Source organism: Ostrea edulis, chromosome 3, assembly GCF_947568905.1.
Source record: "Ostrea edulis chromosome 3, xbOstEdul1.1, whole genome shotgun sequence".
Taxonomy (NCBI): domain Eukaryota; kingdom Metazoa; phylum Mollusca; class Bivalvia; order Ostreida; family Ostreidae; genus Ostrea; species Ostrea edulis.
In genome coordinates this window covers 80513871-80538576 of record NC_079166.1, presented here as the reverse complement: position 1 = coordinate 80538576, position 24706 = coordinate 80513871, and the positions used below count along the sequence as shown (strand labels likewise).

The 24706-nt window shown below is 37.8% G+C and overlaps 2 protein-coding genes across 4 annotated transcripts in view; one reads left to right on the top strand and one right to left on the bottom strand.

The window, feature by feature from the left end:
• The window catches only part of LOC125676189 (uncharacterized), a 92819-nt gene that overhangs the window by 26270 nt on the left and 41843 nt on the right, over positions 1–24706 (top strand). For all 3 annotated transcript variants that reach the window (XM_056159122.1, XM_056159121.1, XM_056159120.1), the window contains exons 5-6: positions 5340–5513; positions 5655–6212. In XM_056159122.1, the coding sequence (XP_056015097.1) occupies positions 5340–5513; positions 5655–6212 (732 nt within the window). The remainder of the gene's footprint in view (positions 1–5339; positions 5514–5654; positions 6213–24706) is intronic.
• On the bottom strand, positions 10736–17115 carry LOC125675921 (uncharacterized). Its single transcript, XM_056159132.1, has 2 exons — positions 16677–17115; positions 10736–11809 (listed from the first exon to the last, which is right to left on the bottom strand). Exons 1-2 carry the CDS (start codon positions 16912–16914, stop codon positions 11703–11705), a joined length of 345 nt encoding a protein of 114 aa, XP_056015107.1. The 5' UTR covers positions 16915–17115; the 3' UTR covers positions 10736–11702.

Sequence of the window (24706 nt, the reverse complement as noted above, 5' to 3'; positions counted from 1 at the left end):
AACCTTAAAATGGCCAACTCTCAATAGTATGAGGAAAAGAACGATATCCGAAAGAGTGCGAGGCTAGTCCCTACCTCCACCCCTTAATGCTACGTAACTAAATGTAGGTCGAGCTACTAAATGCTTTAAAACTTGATCTAAATTTAGAAAAAAAACATATTTTGAAATATTGAATTGCACATGAAAAAAAGTCCAAATTTCATCGGAAATATTACATAAGATACGGATGTAATATACATTTACATATAATTAACATTGTCCAGGTGCAGATCTAGAAAATTTTCGGGGGAGAGAGGTGAATCAGAGGATTAGGTTGTCGATATCATATATGCATTTTGTAATTTTATATCGTTTGCATATGGTTATGTAGATTAGCTTCCAAATAAAAACACTCTTTAAAAACGAATTTGAAATGACAAATGAATTTACAACGTTGATTGTTAAGGGGTGTGATCAAAAGTTCAATGGCTAACAAAAAAATTCACAAATAGTTTTCAAATAGCCCTTCCGCCCCGCCCACCCCCCCCCCCCCCACCCCCCCCCCCCCCCCCCTCTGAATTTGATGTATTTGGAAAATAATATAATTTTGTGAAAAACTATGTCGGATGACATAAACTTACGGGAGTTTTAACCCCCCTCCTCACCTAACTATTGGAACTTAGATTCTATTTGTATCCTATAATCAATTCCGTATTGATATTCCCGAAAAAATATAGATGTCATACTCCAATTCTCTCTCTCTCTCTCTCTCTCTCTCTCTCTCTCTCTCTCTCTCTCTCTCTTTTTCTGTCTCTCTCTCTTTCTTTTTTAAACCAAAATCAAAAGTGTGTGTTGAAATGTACATACGCTGGTTGCACATGTAATATATGCATATCTAAATGTGTTTTTGTTCTCCAAACTTCAAAATATGGATTGAAATTAATAATGAAGAATTGATGATATACTAGAGATATCTTGATTCAGATCTTAATAAGTAAAGGACTAATATTTACATATTTTATTACATCATAATCCTGCGAAAAAAATCACAGAATGGACACATCAATAAAATCAATGACTAAAATTATTTTACAGTCACATTATTTTTCATATATTACAGAAAAAAAAATGTTTAGCTGGCAGGGGAAATAACTTTCGCAGTATAAAAGAAAACGTATCCCGTTTAGAAGTCTTTTTATTGAAATATAAACGTTCTTACCAAGCGACTTCACGAAAACTGCCAATGTCAGAAATTTTCAGGCGCAACATCACAGAAAAGAAAATTTATGCAATCGAGGCGAAGTATATCAATTGATCGGACAAACATATTTTTATATCGATCAATCGTACAAGTGTAAACTTGGTATAGCTTGCTGTTGACTTTGATATTGCGAATTAAGTTAAGATCTTATATAAGACCAGTTGTATTATTGAGTGTGAGCTACCAATAAATAGTTAATTCATAACATTAACGATTCTTTTCACTTAGTTGGTTCATTTCTGGATTTGAACGAAATTTCTCTAAATTCTGCCAGCCTTTGCGTTGTAATTTTCGCGCACCTTTTAGGACGTACTCTACATCGTCATAATGGCTGACTTTCTTTAAAAACATAGATGAAAATATAAATATCAGCAATATTTGTCTATTCATTTGTTTTTAAATCATTGCCTACCTGAGTAGCTCAGTATGTAAGCACGCTGACTACAGAGAGAGAGAGAGAAGAAACGCTACGTTGGCTACTGAACTCTAGATCGCGGGTTCGAGTCCAGTAGGGGTTTTACTTTTTTCTCCCATATTGTTTTCTACTAATGCCTCGTTCACACGGATGCGCATTAAATTTTACTTCGCATTACATTTGATACGAAGTAAAATAATGCACATTAAATTAATTCGAATCAAATAGCGTTCACACGGCGGTAATATTTAATGCGAAGTAAACTAATGCGCATTAAATTCGCATGCATCTCTGAATTAGGCCTAAAGTGTAGGGAATGAATCAAAGGATATACTATATTATTGAAAATTATTTTTATAGATATTTGAATATTGGATAGATACATAATTCATTGTTCAAAATACTAGGCCTATATATAGTGTACATGTTTACAATTTACATGTACATGTAACTGATCTACACACAAGGAGTGTTGTCGTGTTTGTTTTTCGCACAAATCTAACATTAATATATCTAGCTGACCACGGTATGATGCATGTGACCCAAATTTGCCATTATGCATGTGTGTACATTTAATGCGAATTAGCTTCGCTTTGTGTTCACACGGAGCTAATGCGAAGTAAATTTAATTCGCATTAAATCGCGATGTAAATTTTAATTCGAAGTAAACTAATGCGCATTAAAATATCCGTGTGAACGCGGTTCAGATTTAATTCGCAATAACTTAGGTTTAATGCAAATCAAATTCTTCGTGTGAACGAGGGATAAAACTGCTTTTTTTTAATACATAAAGTAAAGAAAGTTTTTAATTTCAAAATATTGTTGTACATATCATCAATTTTTTATCCATATTAAATATCTCTGATGTAGCATATGTACTTAAACAAAGGAATTCTTTTGAAAACCTTTTCTTAAAATATGTAGTTATTTACATTTACCAAAATCTTGCCGGCCCATAAATTTGTGCTTGCACCAATGTTTCATGTAGATATATGAATTATGAAATATAAACCGCAAGAGAAGGGCTACTGCGCCTATTTAAATGTATGTAGTAGTTATCCCATACAATATTGTTGGTTATGTGCAGATACTCGATGAGTGTGGTCATAATGACACGAGATTGCGTAGCTCCCGAGTGTTATTATGACCACGCCCATCGGGCATCTGAACATAATCAACATTATTATATACTTTCAATTTCATCTCTTCTTTTTTCTTTAAAAGTTTGAGGGCATATATCACACGATATATGCCCGGAAACATTCCGGCCCGCAAACATTACGTCACAATCAAATTTCTACGCCGTTAATATTCAATTTTTTCGTGTTTTTCATCTTTTACTCAGTTAAACCGATAAAGTTATTGTTAAAAATAGAATTATTGTTAGTCTCTAAATGAAATTGAAAGTATATAATAAAAAGGTTATAGACTTTGTATGGGAGATATGACGACCTCATTTTTTGTCGCGAACGGACCTCGCAAGCTCGGTCCGTCTACGCGCCAAAAAACGCGGTCGTCATATTTTCCCATACAAAGTCTATAACCTATAAATATTATATGGGGTAAGTGACTTGTACCATAGTTTACTATTATTCATTATATTTTATTATTGCTTTCGGAAGCGCGGTCGCCTGTTTACAATATGATGCCATTTGTTTTGTTTGTTTGGCTGTTTTTGGTTTTTTTTTCTGTTTTAGTTTTTTGGTGTGTGTGTGTGGTTTTTTTTTTTTTTTGGTCTTTACATTGCACTTTGTACACCATATATCTCTATTAAAATGACTTTCTATCATCAAAAATTGTATGATCATTTATGATTAAAAAATATATATATGTTTTTGAAATGCATATAAATGTTAGGACCCGGGCCCAATCCGCCCCTAGGAAAAACCGTCCCAGTATAGAATTTTTCCCTAAATGAAAGTACGCTTTTTTCCCCTTCTTACATTTTAGCTATGATATCCGTTTCCAGTTCTATTACTGGAACTCTCTTATTATCTATACCCATGAAGTTGTTTTTTTCCCCCTTTATTTTGAACAGGGTCTTGTTTATCACAATCATCGTCGTATGGGATATTTAAAGGAAATTATTCAAATCGTGTAATGATACACCAAAATTCATTCAGACATATCAAGTCTTTTCCGTCATTTATTATGAGAAGGGAAGATTAAATTACCTTTATTTATACAGTGCATCTATTTTACTTTTCAAGATATTTAAAAAGAAGGGGAAATTCTATACCAGGGTAGTTTTTCCGCCGAGGGGAAAACTTTATACTGACTCTACATAGGGGGAACTATATGCCCCCCCCCCCCGCCCCCAACCCCACCCCATTTTGGGAAAAAAAATCTATCCCTGGCGCATTTTTCAGGGAGGAAAGTCTATGTGGGGGAAAAGCCTATGCTACAAAACCGGTATCTCGGGTAAAACACGTTCTCATTGCGTACTGAATATCGCCTAACTATAACTCAAAAGGTAAAAGATGTCGACAAAAATTGATAAGTTTGTATCGCAAACAAATGTGATATATCTGCCCCAGTTTTACAGCGGAATGTGTTAAAGACCCGGATGTCGTGTTTATTTATTTAAATAATTTAATATTCATTTACAATGTGTACTATCAATTTTATTTAGCTTCGTTTATTAGACTAGTTTGATTTATCAGAGTTTTCTCATATATTAAAATTATTGAATGTAAAGAGGTTCGTGATGAATATTGTGAAATAGTGTCTTGGGGGTGGAGGTAGTTTTAAAAATGAGTTAAATCACACATTTTGTGGTATGTATGGCTACATTTATATCGATGAAAGCTAGAAATTATATTAATGTATCTATTTTTAAATTATACAATACATTTTAACTATCGGATGTTGTGTGGAATAGGACTAATTTCATCACTAAACGGATTTAAAGACAAATGCCATGAAAATATATGTTTTCCAACGAATAAAACGACACGCAGCATGATTGTGTCTTTACCTGCCTATCTTAAAATATTGAGAGAGAGAGAGAGAGAGAGAGAGAGAGAGAGAGAGAGAGAGAGATATCTTCACTTTTTCATCGCCATAATATTTTTTTTCGCTGGTCCGGAATTTGGATAAGGATATTTCATATCTGTCGTCACGTTGAGATGAAAGGAGTTCCAACGCAGTTTGTGAAACAATATTTGGGCATTGAGACATTGAAACGCTTGTATGACACTTATCAAGTGAAATGAAGATAATCCATGTATCTATATTAGATGTATTGTACGTGTAGTGTCCCGTTTTGAATTCTATTTTTTCTTGAATCGGAATACAAATAGAGATGAGATGTTTTTTCTTGATATGTTCCACATGACAAATATGAATAAACAAATGAGACGTTATGATCATCTGTTAATTCAGAAGCAATTGTAGCTAACACGCTATGTAGCACTCTCGCTTTCATTACATTAATAACAGGTGAACAATTAAGCAATGGCTGCGTTTTCACAATATGTTTTGCCCTTTGGCTTCCTAAACTAAGATAACTGTTTTATGTGTTACAAATACTGGTTACTATTATTGTATGTATTGTAACTTTAATGCACATATGTACGTGCGTATTTGTGATAACGTGATCGTTCAAGGATGGAATTGTATATCAATATTTGTAATGGAATGTCTAGTGGACTACAGTATAATATTGTCCTTCATTTTACATAGGTTTCGATGTTGGACCGTTCCATTGGAACTTCGCTGATAAGGAGTTTCAGACGTTTATACAAGAATGGTGCAGGATGAAGAACATAGACCCTATAGCGTGGGCAGATGGAATTTCATTCGAGGAAGCTGTACGATTTGTATCAGCATATTCAATCCTAGGAAGATTTGAGAAAGGTCAGTTTTAAACGTGTGACATCAGCTTACTATTCAATTAGTGCAGTTGTGCACCATTAAATCAAATCAAATCCCCATACCTTAGATGGGAAACAAATCAATGTTCTGATGAGTTTAATCCGTTTATTATATGTATAATAGGATTTACAGAATTGGTATCTGACAAGAAGAAGTGGAGCATACTAGTTTTCATTTTGATGTCTGAGAACTGTAGCATCAGAGTAAATGCCTTGTGGGAGGAGAAACACAGACAAATCCTAGGGGCATTTCCTTCTTTAAGGGAATTAAACCATGATATGAGAACCACTGAAGCTATTGACTTGATTAAAGATATGGTGTACAACGACAAGGTGTTAGCAATGAATGGAGATGGTAGTAATGGGACTGTGGGGTTTGTATCGGATGATGTCCGCCATCAGGTGATGGGTTGCTTTGTTCTGAATTGTCTGAAGACTGACGAGGACTATAAGAACTACCTCAATCTGTCGTCTGTGAACTCGTTATTGGAATACGTCCGTACTTGGTGGCATGATCCAGATTATGGGGAGAGATGCATGTATATACCGGAAAGGATGAATGAGTTGCTTATCACACAACTGGGGATAGACGTAATACGACACGTCATGGTGGAGGGGAGAGAGGACAGAGACTGTAATTTTGAGCGATTCATTGGAGTAAGAGAGATGGTGTCTGAAAGACGTAAGTTTACTCGGGTTTTTGGTATATTTTAGTACTAATTATTTCCAACCATTGATGGTGCATTGGATACTTTGTTATGTTATTTCGTTGTTAATCATATTATCTTACTTACGTATCACTGATCCAAAATTGATATACATTGATGAAAGTATATCCGATTCATGTATTGTCAACGCGAAAGGATTAAAAGAAACTTTCCAAATCATTTCGGAAAGATGCAAGGCTTTGAAAGTTGCAAATGATACCTACGATGATTCTCGGTGTTGACCTTCCATATGTCTGAGTACATTTTAAAGTCTAAATATTTACATTAACTGTGTATTCTGCTCAATTTACATTGCTCAGTGCTAGGCATGGTTTGCAATGATGCTGTATGGATATACAAGTAATAACTACTAGCATATCAAAACAAAATTTTCAAAACTTTGCTACCATTGCTAAGTATTGGAGGGAATGAAATATTAGAACACTTTTCTAAGAAAGGATGAATGCATCCTATTCTAATATATAAGATGGGGATTTCCTTATGAAATAGTTTTAATGTAATGGAAGAATGAAAACATTTCATAACAATTGATATCGTTGTTCGATCTTCTATTGTAAGAATGACTCATTATGATACTGTTAACGTAGGTCGCGGGTTTACCGACCTTTTCTTCTCACTCGAAAATCTCACCTGAAAATTTGACCTATGTACCTTGACAATGTATATACTACTTTGTGAAAATTGTTTGTCATTCAACAGCACATATTTTAGTAATTATGTCTTCAACATACCATTGTTTTAACAGTAGCCACACTGTTTTCCGTTGCATTATATGCAAAATAATAGTGATTAACTTTATTCATTGCATAATACTACTTAGAATTTGGTGCTGTTCATCTTGATAATATTGATACCAAAGCGAAACAAAAACATTTTGAAAAATATTTATAAAAAATATTGGGTAATCGAGTTCGTTTTCTAAAGAAAAGGATGTCAAAGATTGATAAAAACCACCAATGCAGCAGTTTTTAACAAATAACGTTGCAAATATTCGTGACGTGATTCAACAACGTTATCCATTAACTTTTCATGCATCACATCAAAAGTAATCCAAAACAACGTAACCGACTCCTGGTTTTGAAGGGGAAATCAAATATGTATGGGCAAAATAATCAATTCTTTACAGAATATATATCGCAAAATTTCTTAATACAGTATATATAAACGTATACATTTATTGTGCTATATATCTTAATCATGTCGCGCGGCTAATAATTGGATTTATTTTCTTCTTTTGCGATCGCATGATCGCGGTAACATTGAATAAACTAATATAATAGTATGATTTTATTTTTGAGTACCATTAAGGTTATTTTTTTTTATTTCATATTGTTTAATCATGTCTTAAGATTCTAACCAGAAATACAACCAAAATTGTTTCTATTTTACAATATATCTATATTTATTTTACACATACACACACACACACAAACACATAGAAATGCTCATTTCCCCAAGCCAAATAACCCCTCGAAAACACCAACGCGGTTTAAAACTATACTTATTTTTAACTTTATGCAGATTTACTTAAAACGTCTGCTACTTTATTTAATTTTCGAACAACTTCACTTTCTTGATATATTTAGATTTAGAGTCTTGAGCCCGGTGCAGGGTTTGAAATAACCGTGCGCCCGACCGCCCGAAACGATACATTTTGCCACGGGCGAATAAACTTCCAGGTATAGACGTCCTATGGGACGTGATGAAATATCCGCAAATAAAATTTAGATGAATCAAATTCATTATTGTACCTATAATAAAGTGAACAGACCTCGTCAATTTAGTACATTTTACTGTATATTCTACCGCAATTCAATAAAATATAATCTACTAGAAAAGAATTAGGTCCATCGTACTTCATTAGAAGATTGATTCACTAGTAATACATGTAAAAGTAAATTTTAAAAATGCAGTTTTTTTCTCAGGGCTAGTAGGTCTTTCTTTGGCAGGGCTAACAACTTTTACAAGTAGACAGCCCTGCACGTCTACCTAATTTTACAGCGAATTTCAAACACTCAAGGAAGTTCAACTTTGCTAGAATACATGTAGGGCCTATTGTTTACTTGCTGTTCCTTTATTCATTTGTAAATATGATCGATTCTCTCTCTCTCTCTCTCTCTCTCTCTCTCTCTCTCTCCAGCAAATGCACGTCAAATTTCGGGGGGGGGGGGGGGGGGGGGGGGGCTTTGAAGAATAATTAACTCCTGCTCATTTTCCCCCAGGGGGTTCTGAAAATGTTGTCGGAGACATTTCCAGTAGTACTCATTGAAATTTTTCTTTATATTATATTCCTGCCCAACGCTTTCAATTATTCAATGTTGTCCGATCTTCACGAAATTTGTATTATGGGGTAGGAATAAAATTATGAACTTGCCATTTTCAAATGTCCGTCATAAACGCGTCAAATCTCTGAATTAAACTGTCATGAACTGGGAAATCCTCGTCCGATTTTTTTTTCTGGGTGGATCTAAAACGTTTATAAAGACATTCTCAACATCGCCTCCCCAAGTTGCCCGCTCCTAAAACGCTATACAGTAACAGCACAAGAAACATTGATGCAGGCACCAAATGTATGGGCCGGACATTTTCGGGAACTGTAGCAACTAAATATTTCCAAAGAATTCCTTTGCGAGAAAATCACACCTCATAGGCTGGTAAAATTTAAAAAAATTTTGATAAAATCCGGCGATGAAAGAATTAAGTGGGGAAAAAATCGTTAAAGGGGTATGGACACGATGTGAGCTGAACATTTTCAAATTCTATTTTTCCATTTTTGTTGTTTACAATGTTTAACTCAAATATTTCTAATGCTTAACCAACATTTGAATATCAGTTCTTGACTTACAAGCGAGATACAGTACTCACATTTTTTTTCGTTACGTACACAAAGCTCGTGCAATGTTTCTGTTTAGATATATATTGCTTGATAGAAAATAACATGTTTAAAACAAAATGAGATATGTCAAACACTAGAAACTATTTAATTCTGTTAAGAATTAACTTGAAAATTGGGGGAAAATCTAATCTAAACGAAATGTTTGCTAGTATATCTAACCTACATGTAAAGAAATCATGGTACGAGCCTTGTTTACATAAGAATGAATTGTGAGCTCTCTATCTGCCATATACTTCGACCGCTAACATTGCAAATTTTGCTGACCATCAGAAATACCTTAGCTAAGCATTCTAAACATTATAAATGGAAAAATGAAATTTGAAATTTTTCAGCTTAAATCGTGTCCATGTGACTAGAAATATAGAAAAAAAAAGTTGCGTCAGTGAGAGAAATATAGGAGAAGGGAGACTGTGTGAAACTGCAACAATTTCAAATTAATTACTTTGAAGGCAAGACGTACACGGTGGCTTAAAGTAAATTAAAGATAAACTTTCAGATGCTGGGAGATGGTTATTTGATGACAACTAAATTGATGGTCATCGCCAATGTTTGATACATTCTGCAATCTAATTTACATTATGCCGTCACATGACATGTTATGTTGAGATTGGGCACAGGATGCATTTTTGAAAGTCGGGTCTCTTCAGTGATTCTTAAAATCATGCTTTAGCCACAAAACAATAAGGTAAATTATTAAATATATTTTGTTAAAAAAGAAGCTTTCTCAATGTTTTAGGGGCCCTGATTTGCTAATATGGTTTTCCCGAGTGGGGTTGCCCCCCCCCCCACCCCCCACCCCTGAACACCCCCCCCCCCCCCACCAGGAATGTGCCCTGGACGCCCCCAGACCCCTCGCCTGTATAGGATTAAATTGCACTTCAAATCAGGGCTAGCTACCAGGGGCGGATCCAGGAATTGCAGTTACTGGGGGCTCCACTTCATGAGGCTGTGGGTCAAGGGCAAAGCCCTCGGAAGCTCCTGGATTTAACAGATTTTATAGGGCTTGAAATATGTCTCCTATTTAAGTAATTTGTACTATTTTCCATCATTTTTAATAACGGGAATTTAGTAAAATGACGCAAATTTTAAAAGTTTTTGGAAAAATTAAGTTCTCCCAATTAAGTAATCCAAGAAATCAAAAGATTGTGTCATTTATTTCTCCGGGAGTGGAAGAAATTATTGCTTCTTTTATCGTTTAGTACATTTTTCTAAATCTGATAAAAAGATTTACCTTAAATTTGAAACTTTGAGGGTGGCGCGCGACAGCTGCGCCCCCTTAAATCAGCCACTGGATACACGCCTGATTAGTATCTCAATAAGGTACGTACTCGTATAAGAATTTAACTCGCAATACCAAAGTCAACAGCAGGCTGTGTTCAGGATCGTAGCGGCTAGTCTAGGGGTTAGGTATGGTGGTTGGTTTCTGCCACTTTACACTTCATCTTCTGTTTGTTATTTCGAGGCAAAGAGACAACACAACGATGTTTAGCAACTTTTGTCACCAAGCAACTTTTCGCCCACTCCCCCTAAGAAAAGACGACAAAATGATATTAATCCAAGATGCAGACAAGATTAACAAAATTGAATTAAACCCAGATTTATTATACATAATGCAGTCAACATTTTAGCAGATTTATAAGACAATATACAATTTAGTGGCAGGTGTTGGCACAATCCATTTAACATGAAAATACTAACCCTGCGGTCAACTCGGGGAATCACTAAGCACCCAGGGATTACCTCCCTTTAACACTGGCGCAAAGCGCCCCCACAGGTAACTGTGGTGGGAACAGACCTCTTGGTACCACCTTGCAAGAGTGAATGCCACGTACGATGATAATTTCAGTTCTGACTCAGGCCTTAACTCTATCCTGTCTCCCCTGGTACACACCTTGGTCATTGTTAAGACCCCCAGGGGTAAACCCCAAAGACTTGCCCTTGGTATAGCAAGGGTCAAGCCGGCCCCACAGGTACCACTGAGGTGGCCCCAAATCCTCCTCAGTACTGAGAATAGATTCTCCAGAGTTTTGAGCCAGACATGAGAGAAATTTTCATTTGTGGTAATCCCCGAATTCCGCCCCCCCCCCCCCTTACCCGGATTGTACCTACGAAATTTACCCAAATCCCAAAACAAAATTAAAGCAAATATATACAATGGTGAATCATCAAAAGTGACCGAGGACAATATGAGTCCACTAATTCGTAGCATAAAACACAAATGACAAAAGCTCAAGTCCCCCAGTGCGGTAGTTTCATACACAACCAACACTCCTCTCCTGGTGCACAAGACAATACTATTCTTAGTAGTAAAAATTAAAATGTTAACACAGTTCACAAGCGAATGTTCGCACATATATATACACAGTGTCCCCAGCCTTCATAAAAGAGTCTGATGACGCAACTCTCGACTCGCACGACCACAATCAGGAACACGCCCGCGATACGGCACAGGACACCTCCCAGTCTTGGAGTTCAGAGACACACGCAACACAGTACGTACCACATGTTTCCAGACCTGAAACACTAGCCTTTGGGTCTGGAAAAAGCACTAGCACAGCAAAGAGTCCCTGTCTGCCACTATCCCAGTCACACTAGAAATGTCATTATACCAGGCCCCGTGAATCCTAATGCGAATCGGGGTTGTCCAACCAATGACTGTAAATAGTAAACATAAAAAACAGCAGTATCTTATCATTAGGAATGGGTGGGTGGGTGACAACGGTTAAAGATGGCCGAATAATGTGATGAATGATCCGGGTCACTAGGCTTGACACGTAATAATTATGCTCGGTCGCTAAAACGTTTGGAATTCAGGAACAAGGTTGCAGGAGTTGTCGCGTCTGCCCATAGATTAAAGGCATTTATCTAAATAATGATAAATGGCATTAATCCAAGATGCAGACAAGATTAACAAAATTGAATTAAACCCAGATTTATTATACATAATGCAGTCAACATTTTAGCAGATTTATAAGACAATATACAATTTAGTGGCAGGTGTTGGCACAATCCATTTAACATGAAAATACTAACCCTGCGGTCAACCCGGGGAATCACTAGGCACCCAGGGATTACCTCCCTTTAACACTGGCGCAAAGCGCCCCCACAGGTAACTGTGGTGGGAACAGACCTCTTGGTACCACCTTACAAGAGTGAATGCCACGTACGATGATAATTTCAGTTCTGACTCAGGCCCTAACTCTATCCTGTCTCCCCTGGTACACACCTTGGTCATTGTTAAGACCCCCAGGGGTAAACCCCAAAGACTTGCCCTTGGTATAGCAAGGGTCAAGCCGGCCCCACAGGTACCACTGAGGTGGCCCCAAATCCTCCTCAGTACTGAGAATAGATTCTCCAGAGTTTTGAGCCAGACATGAGAAAAATTTTCATTTGTGGTAATCCCCGAATTACGCCAAATGCTGCCTAAGAGAGTGACGGGCTCACAAGAGGATGGGGGGTGGGGTGTTTAACTTACTTTGGGATTTCGAGATCATCAGGGTAAACTTTAATGTGGTGTTTGGACAACAGGAAGGTTTCCAGTCCCCCTTGTAAGGTATTGAGGAATGCAGAGTTACCCAAATCATTAAGATGAGTTCCGTCGAACCTGAACAGCTGCTTGTCGGCAAATGTAATGGAAGGGTAACGAATCACAAACCCTCCCTCTTGTTTGATAAACTGTTTAACCTTACGATTGATATTCTTCCGAGCTGCTTCCACTTTAGATGCGTCACTGGCATTGTACCAATAAAGACGTGGTAACATATCTGACCATATAATAGACAAGTTGGGGGCTAAAAGTTTGCATCGCAAGAATGAGCATTTGATGGAGTGGAATAGCTCCAATGAAGTGGCCAACCCAAGGTCATTGGAACCGAGGTGAACAACTAAGTAATCAGGAGTTGGTTTTTAGTTTACTTTCGAACAAGGGGTCGAAGTCTTGCCATTTCATTCCCCTGGTGCCGAACCATTCTATGGACAGGTTGTTGAGTTGCAGGTTCAAGTGTTTTCCTCCAGGATGTTTAAAGGCACTGCGTGCAGCCCAGTACACAATGGAAGAGCCAATCACCCATATGGTTTTCTTTACACCTAGAAAACTTGAGGTACGTTAGTACTGTGAGTGAACCAGTGAAAAATCAGCAGTTAATGTTCGGGAAATCTAATGTAAGTGGCATAAGCACTGGATTTCCACCTATCCCAATGTTTGATTGTCTGATCTGAAATGCCCCTCATGGCAGCCTCAGTGGCAGCCCCAATCCGAAAAGAATGTGATTTGAAACATGCAGTGCTAATTTCACAAAAACTCAGCGCTTTAGCCACCAATGCAGCAAACTGATAACGCGTGAGGGGATTACCGTCAAAATGTATTAGGAATGGACTATTTAGTGGTAATGCGGGGTTCCTTATTGCTAAGTATTTGCTAATTGCCGCCACTGGGCAAGCCACACCACCTGTCTTTGAGAGAAATAAAGTACATGATTTGCCCAGCTGGTCGGTTTTGGATTGCCGGATTGTGAGCTTAACTTTGGGCTGGCCATTTAGTGTGACTAATTCGATATCCCTACGCTGCAAAGGACTTGGGCTAGTACTCTTAAGCGATTGCATGGTTAATTCACCTACTCGCATGAATCCAAAAAATGCTAGACTAAAGGCCGCCTGAAATAGGAGCGTTTCATAACTAAATGAACAGACGTTGACTAGTGCCGTGATGATCTTAAGGAGAATTTTGTACGTGATTGGAGCTCGAATATCCCGCTTCCCTGCCAGTCGGTTTGCTCCTTCCAAAATCTTAGCGACCATAAAAGATTTAGTATTGTCCGCCATGCCCTGAATTTTAAAAATGTGTGATAAGCCTGATATGTAAGTTCTCAAACTAGATGGGGATCGGCCTTTGAGAGACAAGTATGCCAAGAATTGCACAATATGTTCTAAAGGGGCTGGCCAAATTACTGGTAGTTGAAGGTGATACCTGAACTGATTGAAGATTTCGTAAGCTGTATTATAGGTCTGCCTGGTTTTGGGAGCTACCGATGCCTGGAGTAATCTGTTGGCCTCCTGGCTTAAACTTGCCAAATTTCTGGGGAAAGCGGGGTAGGCATCGGATCTGCCTGCGGCGTTTAAGTCCGAAAACGTGACCACTGGCAACGAGAAATTGAATCCGCTATAGCATTTGATTTAGTATGTATGTATTCAGCTCTAAAGTTGATATTGAAAGTCATAGTTTTAAGAACGAATCGCCTTACCAGAACCATGACATTTTGGGATTTGGACGTTTGTTTGTTTATAATGTGAACTACTGCTTGATTGTCGATATGAAATAATATCCGTTTGTTGGCCAGTAGTTGCCCCCAAACTGTTAGGGCCGCGACGACAGGAAACATCTCCAAGAAAGTTAAGTCCTGAAACCTACCTAGCGTATCCCACTGTTTTGGCCATCTGCCAAAGGCCCATTTACCTTCGAAAAATATACCAAAACCGCCAAACTTACCACCCGCACTGTCTGTATAGAAATTAATGGTTTCGTTAGCGCACCATAGCCTATGGGGAAATAATGTAATACCGTTGTAGTTCTGAAGGAATAGCAACCAAGTTTCTAAATCCAACTTCATAGCGGAAGAAACTCTAATTTTAAAACTAGGTTTCCTAATACCTACAGTGGCGTCTACTAGTCTGCAGATGAAGGCTCGGCCTGAGGCCACTACTTGACAGGCGAAGTTTAGCGACCCGATTAATGATTGGAGTTCCCGGAGTGTGATTTTCTTAGTATCAATGCAGAATTGAATTTTTTGACGTAACTCAACGAGTTTATCCTGTGGTAATCGCATATGCATGGAAATGGTATCAAATTCAATGCCTAAGAACACTAAGCAAGTAGTTGGCTCCACAGTCTTATCCTTGGATATAGGAACCCCTAAATGTTCGCACTGTTGGTGAAATATTTTCAATGTGTATCCGCACGTACCCTCTTGTTTTTTACCTCCAAATAAAAAATCATCCAGATAGTGGATAATGTGATGGTTACCGGATTCCTTAGTTATAAGCCAATGCAAGAAAGAGCTAAATTTGTTAAAAAGTGCACACGAAAGCTTGGAACCAAAAGGTAAGCACTTATCGTAATAATATTTGCCATTAGATTTAATGCCAAGTAAATCGAAGTCGCCTGGGTATATGGGTAGTAAACGGAAGGCACTCTTGAGGTCGGATTTTGCTAACAATGCCCCTTGGCCTAGTTTTTGAATCATAAGAACAGCTTCATCTACGTTACTATATTTGACCGTACAAATGTGTGGATCGATATAATCATTGACCGACTCAAACTCAGGGTATGACAGATGGTGAATTAAGCGTTGATCACCATCTTTTTTGGGGGACGAGGCCGACCGGAGAAACTCTGAGTGTAGGAAAAGGAATGGCGTCATAGGGACCAGCCATTCTGCCCAGTTTAACTTCTTTATTTAACTTCTGCTCTACTAACTGGGGTGCTAAGCGTGCATATTTTAAGTTCTTGGCTTATCGGTGTAGTCTAGGACCTGCATAGTGCAAGGGGAAGCCATACTTAAAGCCGTGCCTAAGTTGAATTTGATCCGATAAATGGGGATATGACAAAAGTGCGTTACATGATTCGGAGTATTTAATAGGTGTGCATGCCAAGCTATAGAGATTATTACTGGGGACAGTTTGCTTAAGGGTGGGGTCCCCCACAGGCTGAGCACCGGTGTCGAAACCTACAGGGGTTAAAGGAACAGGAGCCCCTGTTGAACGCAAAACAGACGCATGCGGTCTTAGTTGTATTGTTGGCTGCTGCAGTGGCTTTGGAACCATATCCCCCCTCCCTGGGAGTTAGGCCCCTGGGTGGCTTGTGGTTTTCGACTGAAGTTGTTACGAAAAGGGGCCTTATTCCCACTGTCAAATATTTGGTTCGACTGATCAGACTGTGGGGAGGAATTGTGCATAACCCTTAATTCGGAGTCTACAACTCCCCATGTTAGGGTGGGGTGCCGCTCTTTTTTGAGTCGGAACTGTTCGTCATACTTGGCCCACCCGGAATGCCCCGATCTATTTGCTGCCAAGCGAATATTGTGCATATATTTGAGTAGTTCCTGGCCTTTGTGTGGAGACTTTTCCAGAAATATGGACATATAAATCAAAAACGCCGTTGTCCATGTATGGATGCTATTAATTATCTTGAGTTGTTGTTTCTCTATGGTAATTTGCCCATTTCTTATTACCAGTTCACCCGTAACATGGAGCTCGGTGCGCAAGTCACGTGCTTGTTTCAATAATAGAGGCAAGTCAATGTATTGACCTGCCCATATTTTTGACTTAATGGCCTGCGGCACATGCATACCTATGGGATCAAAGATGCTTGCATCTGATACAGGCCGACTGACCTGGACCTGTTCGCCAAACGAAAGACCCGTACTAAATTCACAAGATCTACTTTCACCCGATACAGCGAAATTAGTATCGGAATGATACAAGCCATCAGTATCTGGGTCGGGCCCAGCAAAATCAATAATGTTACCTGATGCACCCCCCACACTCGCTCCCGGCTGTAGGGTGATAACAGAGCCTTCCCTCTCGTCAAGGGGCTGCGGTGGCGTGGTTGCACAAGCTGCAGAAATGGGCCTGGGGGGCTGTTTTTTCTTTACCGGTCTCGTAGCTCTTGTACTGGGCCGAGACGACGAATCAGGCATTTTTCTGACTTTTGACTGCTTTGTCATTCTGGTTGACGTAGTCGCACGTCTCTTTGTTGGAGGCATTTTGTCTGATGGTAGTCGATTGCGCTTGTAATGGACAACGGTTAAAGATGGCCGAATAATGTGATGAATGATCCGGGTCACTAGGCTTGACACGTAATAATTATGCTCGGTCGCTAAAACGTTTGGAATTCAGGAACAAGGTTGCAGGAGTTGTCGCGCCTGCCCATAGATTAAAGGCATTTATCTAAATAATGATAAATGGCATTATTAGTTACTTTTCACCTCATAATAACGAGAAGACAACACATTGTAAAATTGTACAAATCAGCCACTATACGTAGCCCCTAGGCTAGCCGCTACGATCTTGACTATCCATGCTATATACAATTTACACTTGTCCGATCAATCGATACTAAGATCTATACGTTTCTACGGTCAATCGATATACTTCGTATCGACTAAATATAATTTCTTTTCCGTGACGTTGCACGTTAAAATTTCTGATCTTGCCAGTTTTCGTATTGGCACGTGGTAAAAATTCTTATATTTGAATAAAAATACCTCCAAAAAGAATACATTTTTCAAAATGCAGCGCGAGTTATTTTCTCCTGAATACAGGGGACATACAATACGATGCGGTCCTCAATTCATGAAGACTAATATGTGACTGTAAAATAATTCAATTCACTGAGTTTATTTATATGTTCATTGTGTGATTTTTTCGTAGGCAATGTTAGAAATGTAACAAATTCTGTAAATATTAGTCATCGACTTATTTAGATCAGGGTCAAGATATCTTTAAAATATAATCAAATCTTCATTATTAATTTTCAATATTTTGGACGACCAAAACATAATTAGATATACAGAATTTACATGTGCAAAAATGCATGTACATTACATTAGTTAATCTAGAGGAGGGGTACTGGTGTTGCAACACACACAGACACCTTTGATTATAATTTTAAGAAAAGAGCATGAGAGAAAGAGAGTATATTACTTATATTTTTCCGGAAACACTATTACTGCATCGCATCGATTGTAGGATAGGAATCTAAATTTGAATAGTATGGGGAAGGGGGTAAACTCCTGTAAGTTTATGTCATCCGACATCGATTTACACACTGTTTTTCATTATTTTCAACATTCATCAAATTTAGTTTGAAAGTGGTGGGTTGTTAATGAAATTTATGTGAATTAGCTTTTTTTTTTCTCTCAGAGATTGGATTTTTGATCATACCCCTTTGTAAATTCTGTTGTCATATTTTAATATCTTTTTAAAGAGTGTTTTTATTTGGTAGCTAACCTATAAAACACAATGTAGACAATAGAAAATGCACAAAATACATATCATCATATTAAAAACTTAATCCTCAGGTTCACTCCCACCCCCCACCCCCTGAAAATTTTCTAGATTCGCGCTTGGACAATGTTAATTACATATACATATATATTGAATATGTATCTAATGTAATCTTTCCGTTAAAATCTGCTTTAAGGTTTTGTTTCTTCATGTGTGATTCAATATTTTTAATTTTTTTTTATCTCCGTTCGTTCCGCATGCGGAAGGCCAGGGTTCGAATCCCGGCTGCGACAGACCTAAGTCGTTAAAACAGGTAGTGACAGTTTCATCGCCAAACGCTCGGCATCAGGTGATGACCTTAAAAACGGATGACCCGAGTTACAAGAGGCGTGGCACGCTAAAGAACCCTCACTGCTAATTGGCCATTTAAGCGCCGAGCATAGGCCTAAATTTGAAGCCCTTCTTTGGTCTTGGTGATGTCTCCATATGTGTGAAAAATTCTCGAGGGAGACGTTTTAAGCAAGATACAACAGCTCCACGTGTATATATTGAGTTACGTTGCATTAGGGAATGGAGGTGGGGAATAACCCCACATGTTTACGATATGTAGGCTGGCTCATGATTTTTTTTAAATAGTAGTAGCAGTGGCGTAGCTTCCATTGAGGCAACCGAGGCAGCTGTCTCGGTAAAAAAAAAAAACCCACCTTTTACGTTGTTAAAATGTCGATAGCCTCAGTAATAGTCGAACCCAAGTTACGCCTATGAGTAGTTAATTATTGTGGAAATGTAATCAAATTAACCGAGGAATTGAAAAAAAGGATTTACCCCTCTTACCCCAAAACGTTTGGATTGAAATATAACTTTGACTTCATTTTTGAATTTGGCGAGATAAGAATTTTCAGAAGTGTAACAAACTCCTCTGGCTACCCTACCCCCCCCCCCCCCCCCCATCTTTTCAGGTGTCTCTTGTTTATTATAGGTTACTTCTAAAATTCTCGGGATTTGTATTGTATTACAAATTGGGACAGAAATGAACATTAAAAAAAGCTGTAACCCCACCCCCTTTCCTCAAACCCTACAATTTGACAAAATTCTTGGCAAATTTTATCATACCCAATGTAATGCTCCAGTTTGACATACTGTAACCGTGTTCAATTCTCATGCAGTCCGTGTAGGGCAGCTTAATGGCGTGGCTTCTAAAGCACACACCGCTTGTCAAACACTGTTGATTTTCTGTCTTCTAACTATATATTGCCTGAATGTATTGTGCAAAGGTCATGCCATTTAAAAGTTATAGTCGAAAGTTTTACGTGTTATACCATGAATTATTTTTTTTCATGGTAAAACAATATAATATATAAATCTTTGTTTAAAAATATATTAACATACATCATTCTTTACTAGAACATTTCCGTGGTAACAGACACCAGTCCCGCAGAAACGCAGGCGACTTCTCCAAACTTATATCATATAAAGGGCCGGCTCGTGCCGGTGTAAAGGCAAATTTTGACCCCCATAGAATAATGACCGGGGATCATTTTTGGACATCGAAAAGTGATCCCCTAGCCGTAGAAAAATTGGATAATTTTGTAGAAAGAAGACCCAGGGATCATTATTTTGCGTGTCATACCTGAAAAATAATGACCTCCGTAGAAAAGTGACCCCCTCCCTTTCTTAGCAGATTGATTGATTTTAAAGGAGTTTATACGAGTTTCAGGTCATTATTTACCCAGAGTTATCGTTTCTGCTGCTCCTCTTATCAAATTTATTCCATATGTAATTTTTTTTCACGGTTAATAAAATAAAAGTAAGAACTAGTTCATTAAATTTGAGGAAAACCAACTGTAGGTTCCATGACCAATTACAACTGAAAAAAACCGCATATTTCGGGGACGGATCCAGGGAATTTTCAAAAACGGGTTCTACCATAAATTTTAGTTCTCAAAAGGGGAGTTCCATTCTGAAAATGTGTTCTATTTACATGTATAGATCTTGTGTAATCAAACACACACATAAAAAGAGTTGCGTCTAAATACAATACTTCTTGTGTCACAGAAAGGCGTGAAATCTTCTTAAAACTGACGAATTGACATACATTTTTTGCAACTGAAGTCAATAGCTTATTTCATTTACACATCATTATCGTTTTTCAAGAATTTAGAAAAATGAGTAAGTGTTGATAGAGGTATTAGTGAGTATGCGAACGTTAACTTTGGGTAGACTATAACATTTCACTGGATAATTTATGCCTATCAGGGGTGTAGGACAAGGGGACGGGGGCACGTGCCCCCTCACTTTTGGAAGATGGGGGGGGGGGGGGGCATGTGGGTTTGTGCTCCCTCACTTTTTTAACAGAAAATTAACATAAATTGATCAGATGAGAATATACCACGGTTAAAAAATACTCAATTCTAATATGCAGGTTCTCGGCACTCAAAGCATTATTTCTTGCATGTACATAACCTATTCTCTCCGTACTAAATTTCTTTGGACCGAGTTACGTTTTAAACCATCATAAAATTGTTAGTTACAAGAAAAATGTTCTCACGGTGAAAATAGTTACATCTCATTTATATTAGAAGGGGATCCCCCCACCCACCCCCATTCCAATGTTCATAAGTACAGTATGTCGTACACAGTACGGTGGAGTAGGGGAAGATACATCTTCACAAGTCAAGGGTTATTGATTCGTTACCTCGCACTAACCCTTGACATCAGTCGCTATTTAAAAGTTGGACTCGAGAAGAAGCATATGATTGGTTTGCAGCCTGAAGCTGCAAACCAATCAGACAACGGCTTTTATAATCGGTCGAAAACAAAACTAAACAGTAAACACGCATGGCGACGGCATTATGGTGTAGAATTTGTGGTCAATTAGTACAAGACAGATACCATCGATCGATTTTCGGGAGTTCGTTTTGTTTGAAGAAACAATTAGACGAGGTTTTGGGGTATGAGCCGAATGAAAATGATGGATTGTGGAAGTACGTTTGTCGACTATGTTTAAACAAATTAAACAAGTTGTCTAAAATTGACTATGAACTAAATAATAAACTACAACAATTAAAGGACGAAAATGTGAATTATTGATTGCGTTACGAAATAATTTAACACGCAATGATGTTGAAAAGTGGGGCGACTATCAGCGTCACTGCATTTCCCCCCAAAATAATGGGAACAACTTCGTAAGATATCGATTTACCACTGCCGGTTTTAGTCTCAATAAAAACATCTTTTTCTTCTCTGATACATGATATCGAAAGCTTTTGGTTTTAAGTCAAATGATCGATTTGATGTTAGTACGAGGTAACGAATCAATAACCCTTGACTTGTGAAGATGGCTTTCATCTGAAACAAGAAATCCCATTGGCTGATTTATTTTAGCGTAATGCGTCATCCTTTTTCTCGAGCCCAACTTTTAAATAGCGACAGATGTCAAGGGTTAGTACGAGGTAACGAATCAATAACCCTTGACTTGTGAAGATGGGGAAGATACAGCCGGGGCACATGTCCCCACACTTTTCAAAAGGGTAAGGAGTATGGTTGTGCCCCCCCCCCCCCCCCCCCGCTTAAGTAAGGCTTTTTTACAATCTGACTAGAATAGGATCCCCGGTCCGCTCCTTTGTTTTCATATTGTCTCTACAATATAAATACAAAGGAGCAGACGGAGGATCTCATTTTTATCAGATTGGGATTGTTAGTTAGTACCCACAAATAAAAAGGTGAGGCATTACAGTCGGAAGCCCTCCAGAGGCCACGAATCTTCAATTCTTCAAAATTTTCCTCGGGAGACACGAAAACACATGAAACTTGATTAATGAAGTCATTAGGAAATGGCATACAAGCAAAGCATCTAAAGTGTAAAAAAAGTGAGAAGGGAAGTGTAAAGTCGTCACCACCCTCCCCACGAAATAGGATTTGGGAGTGTCAGAAGGATACCCTACGTGTTTTTTTTTTATTTTTTTTTAATTTAATTTAATTTTTTTTTTGCTTGTCAAGTCAAAATGTGTTTAAAGTGGATTTCTTTGGTACCCCCATTATTTTTAGCCCAGCTACGCCACTGCCTATTGGGTTAAATTGTTAAATTATCAAAACACCCTAATTAAAACGCCGCACTGTCATATCACAGTAAATGCAGTGCACCTGCTATCACCGTGTAGAAACGCACTAGAGTAAAGTGTATCACCTTCTACTCTCTCTCTCTCTCTCTCTCTCTCTCTCTCTCTCTCTCTCTCTCTCTGTAATTATCTCTCTCTCTCTGTCTGTCTGTCTGTCTGTCTCTCTCTCTCTGTGTGTCATTGTGTATGTGTGCGAAGAATGTAGAGGAAGCAAATTTACAAAAAGATGTGATTAATTAAGATTAATTCCAGGTTTAGCACCCTATAAAAATGACTGATGGTGGGGGGAGGCGCAATCCCTCCCCCTCGAAATTCCTTGAATATCCGTATGAGTACACAATTCCTGTCACTGATCAGACTTAGAGGATTTCCAAGACATAGTAACCTCACGGCATGTCCATCCAGGTCTGCAGAGGTTGGGCTTATCGACAGAAAAATTACGAGTCACTCTTTTGTTAAAACAAGTAAATTCTTATTTTTGAAACAAAATTACAATTCCTAATATGTTTTAATCTGGTTACGTTTCATATGAATGATAGATTTACTTATAATGTGACAATGTTGGACTACTTCCCTTAGGCATTACCAGAGAATTAATCCTTAATATAATTTACTAGGGGTCATTATTCTACGGGGGTCATTTTTCTAAACGTGAAATGGACTGATTTTTTGAAAGACATTTTTTTTCTACGGGCACAAGGGGTCATTATTCTACGTCTAATAATGACCGGGGGTCATTTTTCGACGTCGAAAAATGACCCCCGGTCATTAATCTACGGGAGTCAAAATTTGCCTTTACACCGACCCATAATAAAACATATTACTAGCCGAAATTTTGCACCGGAAACGAAAGGAAGACTTAACAAAATTAAACGATGTATGTTCTACTTTGATGATAATTGTTCGTCATATTTATGTGTTATCTGTAAAGTATTACGTTCTTTATATTCAATCAATAAGCCATGTATACTTTTTTTAGTCAACTGTTACGTCACAATACGAAATTTCCGAGTTGCCCAATAGTTCTTTCCCTTTGTGGAACTCTTATGCACAGTGAGATGCAAAACATACTATCGTCCACACGCGGTGCGTACAAATGCTTATCGGTGCGTACAAATGCATATATATCCTAATGGCCGATTATCAGACATTATGCAACCACCCTAACTGCAGGGACACACAATATTAGTAACTTTATTAGTATCTGATAAAATAGCTCAAACAAAAATCGATGATCACTATTTTTCTTTGATTAAAATATCACTCGTGCAGAGGAGGAAATAAAAAAAAATAATTTCATATTTAATTTGATGACCTAATTCAAACAAATAGTGTTCTTGATATGGTCAGTTTAATGTATATTAACGGCTGATATAAACAAAATTTACACTTTCATTACTTTTATCCTTATTTACATAGCTATTCTATAGTATATGTATACATCTTGTACCCACTCAAGCGTTCAACAGAACACCGAACGTACCTCCAGTACAGAAGAGCTAATATCTCGGAAGTTGCGTATTGAATGTACACATAAAAAGACGTTGAGACGTAGGATTTGCGTATCAAAAAATGATGATGTAAGCAAGCCCACGACCTACGTTAAGCTAATGAAATGTCCGTGTTTTGCAACAATATACATATTATGCTTAAACGATATGTTGGGCTAAATTAGAAAGTCGTTTTGGTAAGGAAAAGAACATCTTTTTCATTAAATGACAATTAAGAAGAATAATAGTTTGTCACAAAATATCACTCAGAACATTCTGTTGAAAGAAACATCAAAATCCAATAAGTGAAATGATAGCATCAGCAATAATAATAATCAATAATCTTATAAATGTTCTCAAATCATACGAAAAAACTTCTCATTCATCTGATAAAATCTTAGACATTTGTCTCATCATATCATCCCTATCAAACCTAATTGAATTTCTTTATAATCTCAAGAATATTCCCAAGTAATTAAGAACAATTCTAAATCATTTGATAAATTCTCACACGTATGCCTCATCGCATTCCAATGCTCTCAAATGAGTCCAAAGACATTCGCATGCGCCCGATGAAATCTCAGGAATATATCTCACCATCTTAATCAAATTTAAGTGTAATACGATTCCGTTGTGACCGTTGGGGTGAGCGCAGCATATCTGAATACATTTTCAAAAAATTTATATTGAAAACAAGGAAAACTGATCTGGTTCACTGTCAATACGTAGGATTACTGTATTGCTCTTCTCGCCAATGTAGGAACCAGTTTAGCGGGAAATGCAACGAGCGTGTTGTGACGTAGCCTGGTAGTTGTGACGTGACTGTTTACATTTCTTTAGACAATATTTTAAAAAGAAAGGAGGAAGAATATGATTGTCATCCTTTCCTTTCAAATAAGAAAGGTTTGTAATACTTCAAAGATTTTTTAAATTATTATTTT

Coding starts and splice junctions, on each gene's coding strand:
- LOC125675921 (XM_056159132.1), bottom strand. CDS start 16,914: ATGCCTCCAACAAAGAGACGTGCGACTACGTCAACCAGAATGACAAAG. Junction 11,810..16,676: donor GAGTGTGGGGGGTGCATCAG/GTAACATTATTG, acceptor TACTATTTACAG/TCATTGGTTGGACAACCCCG.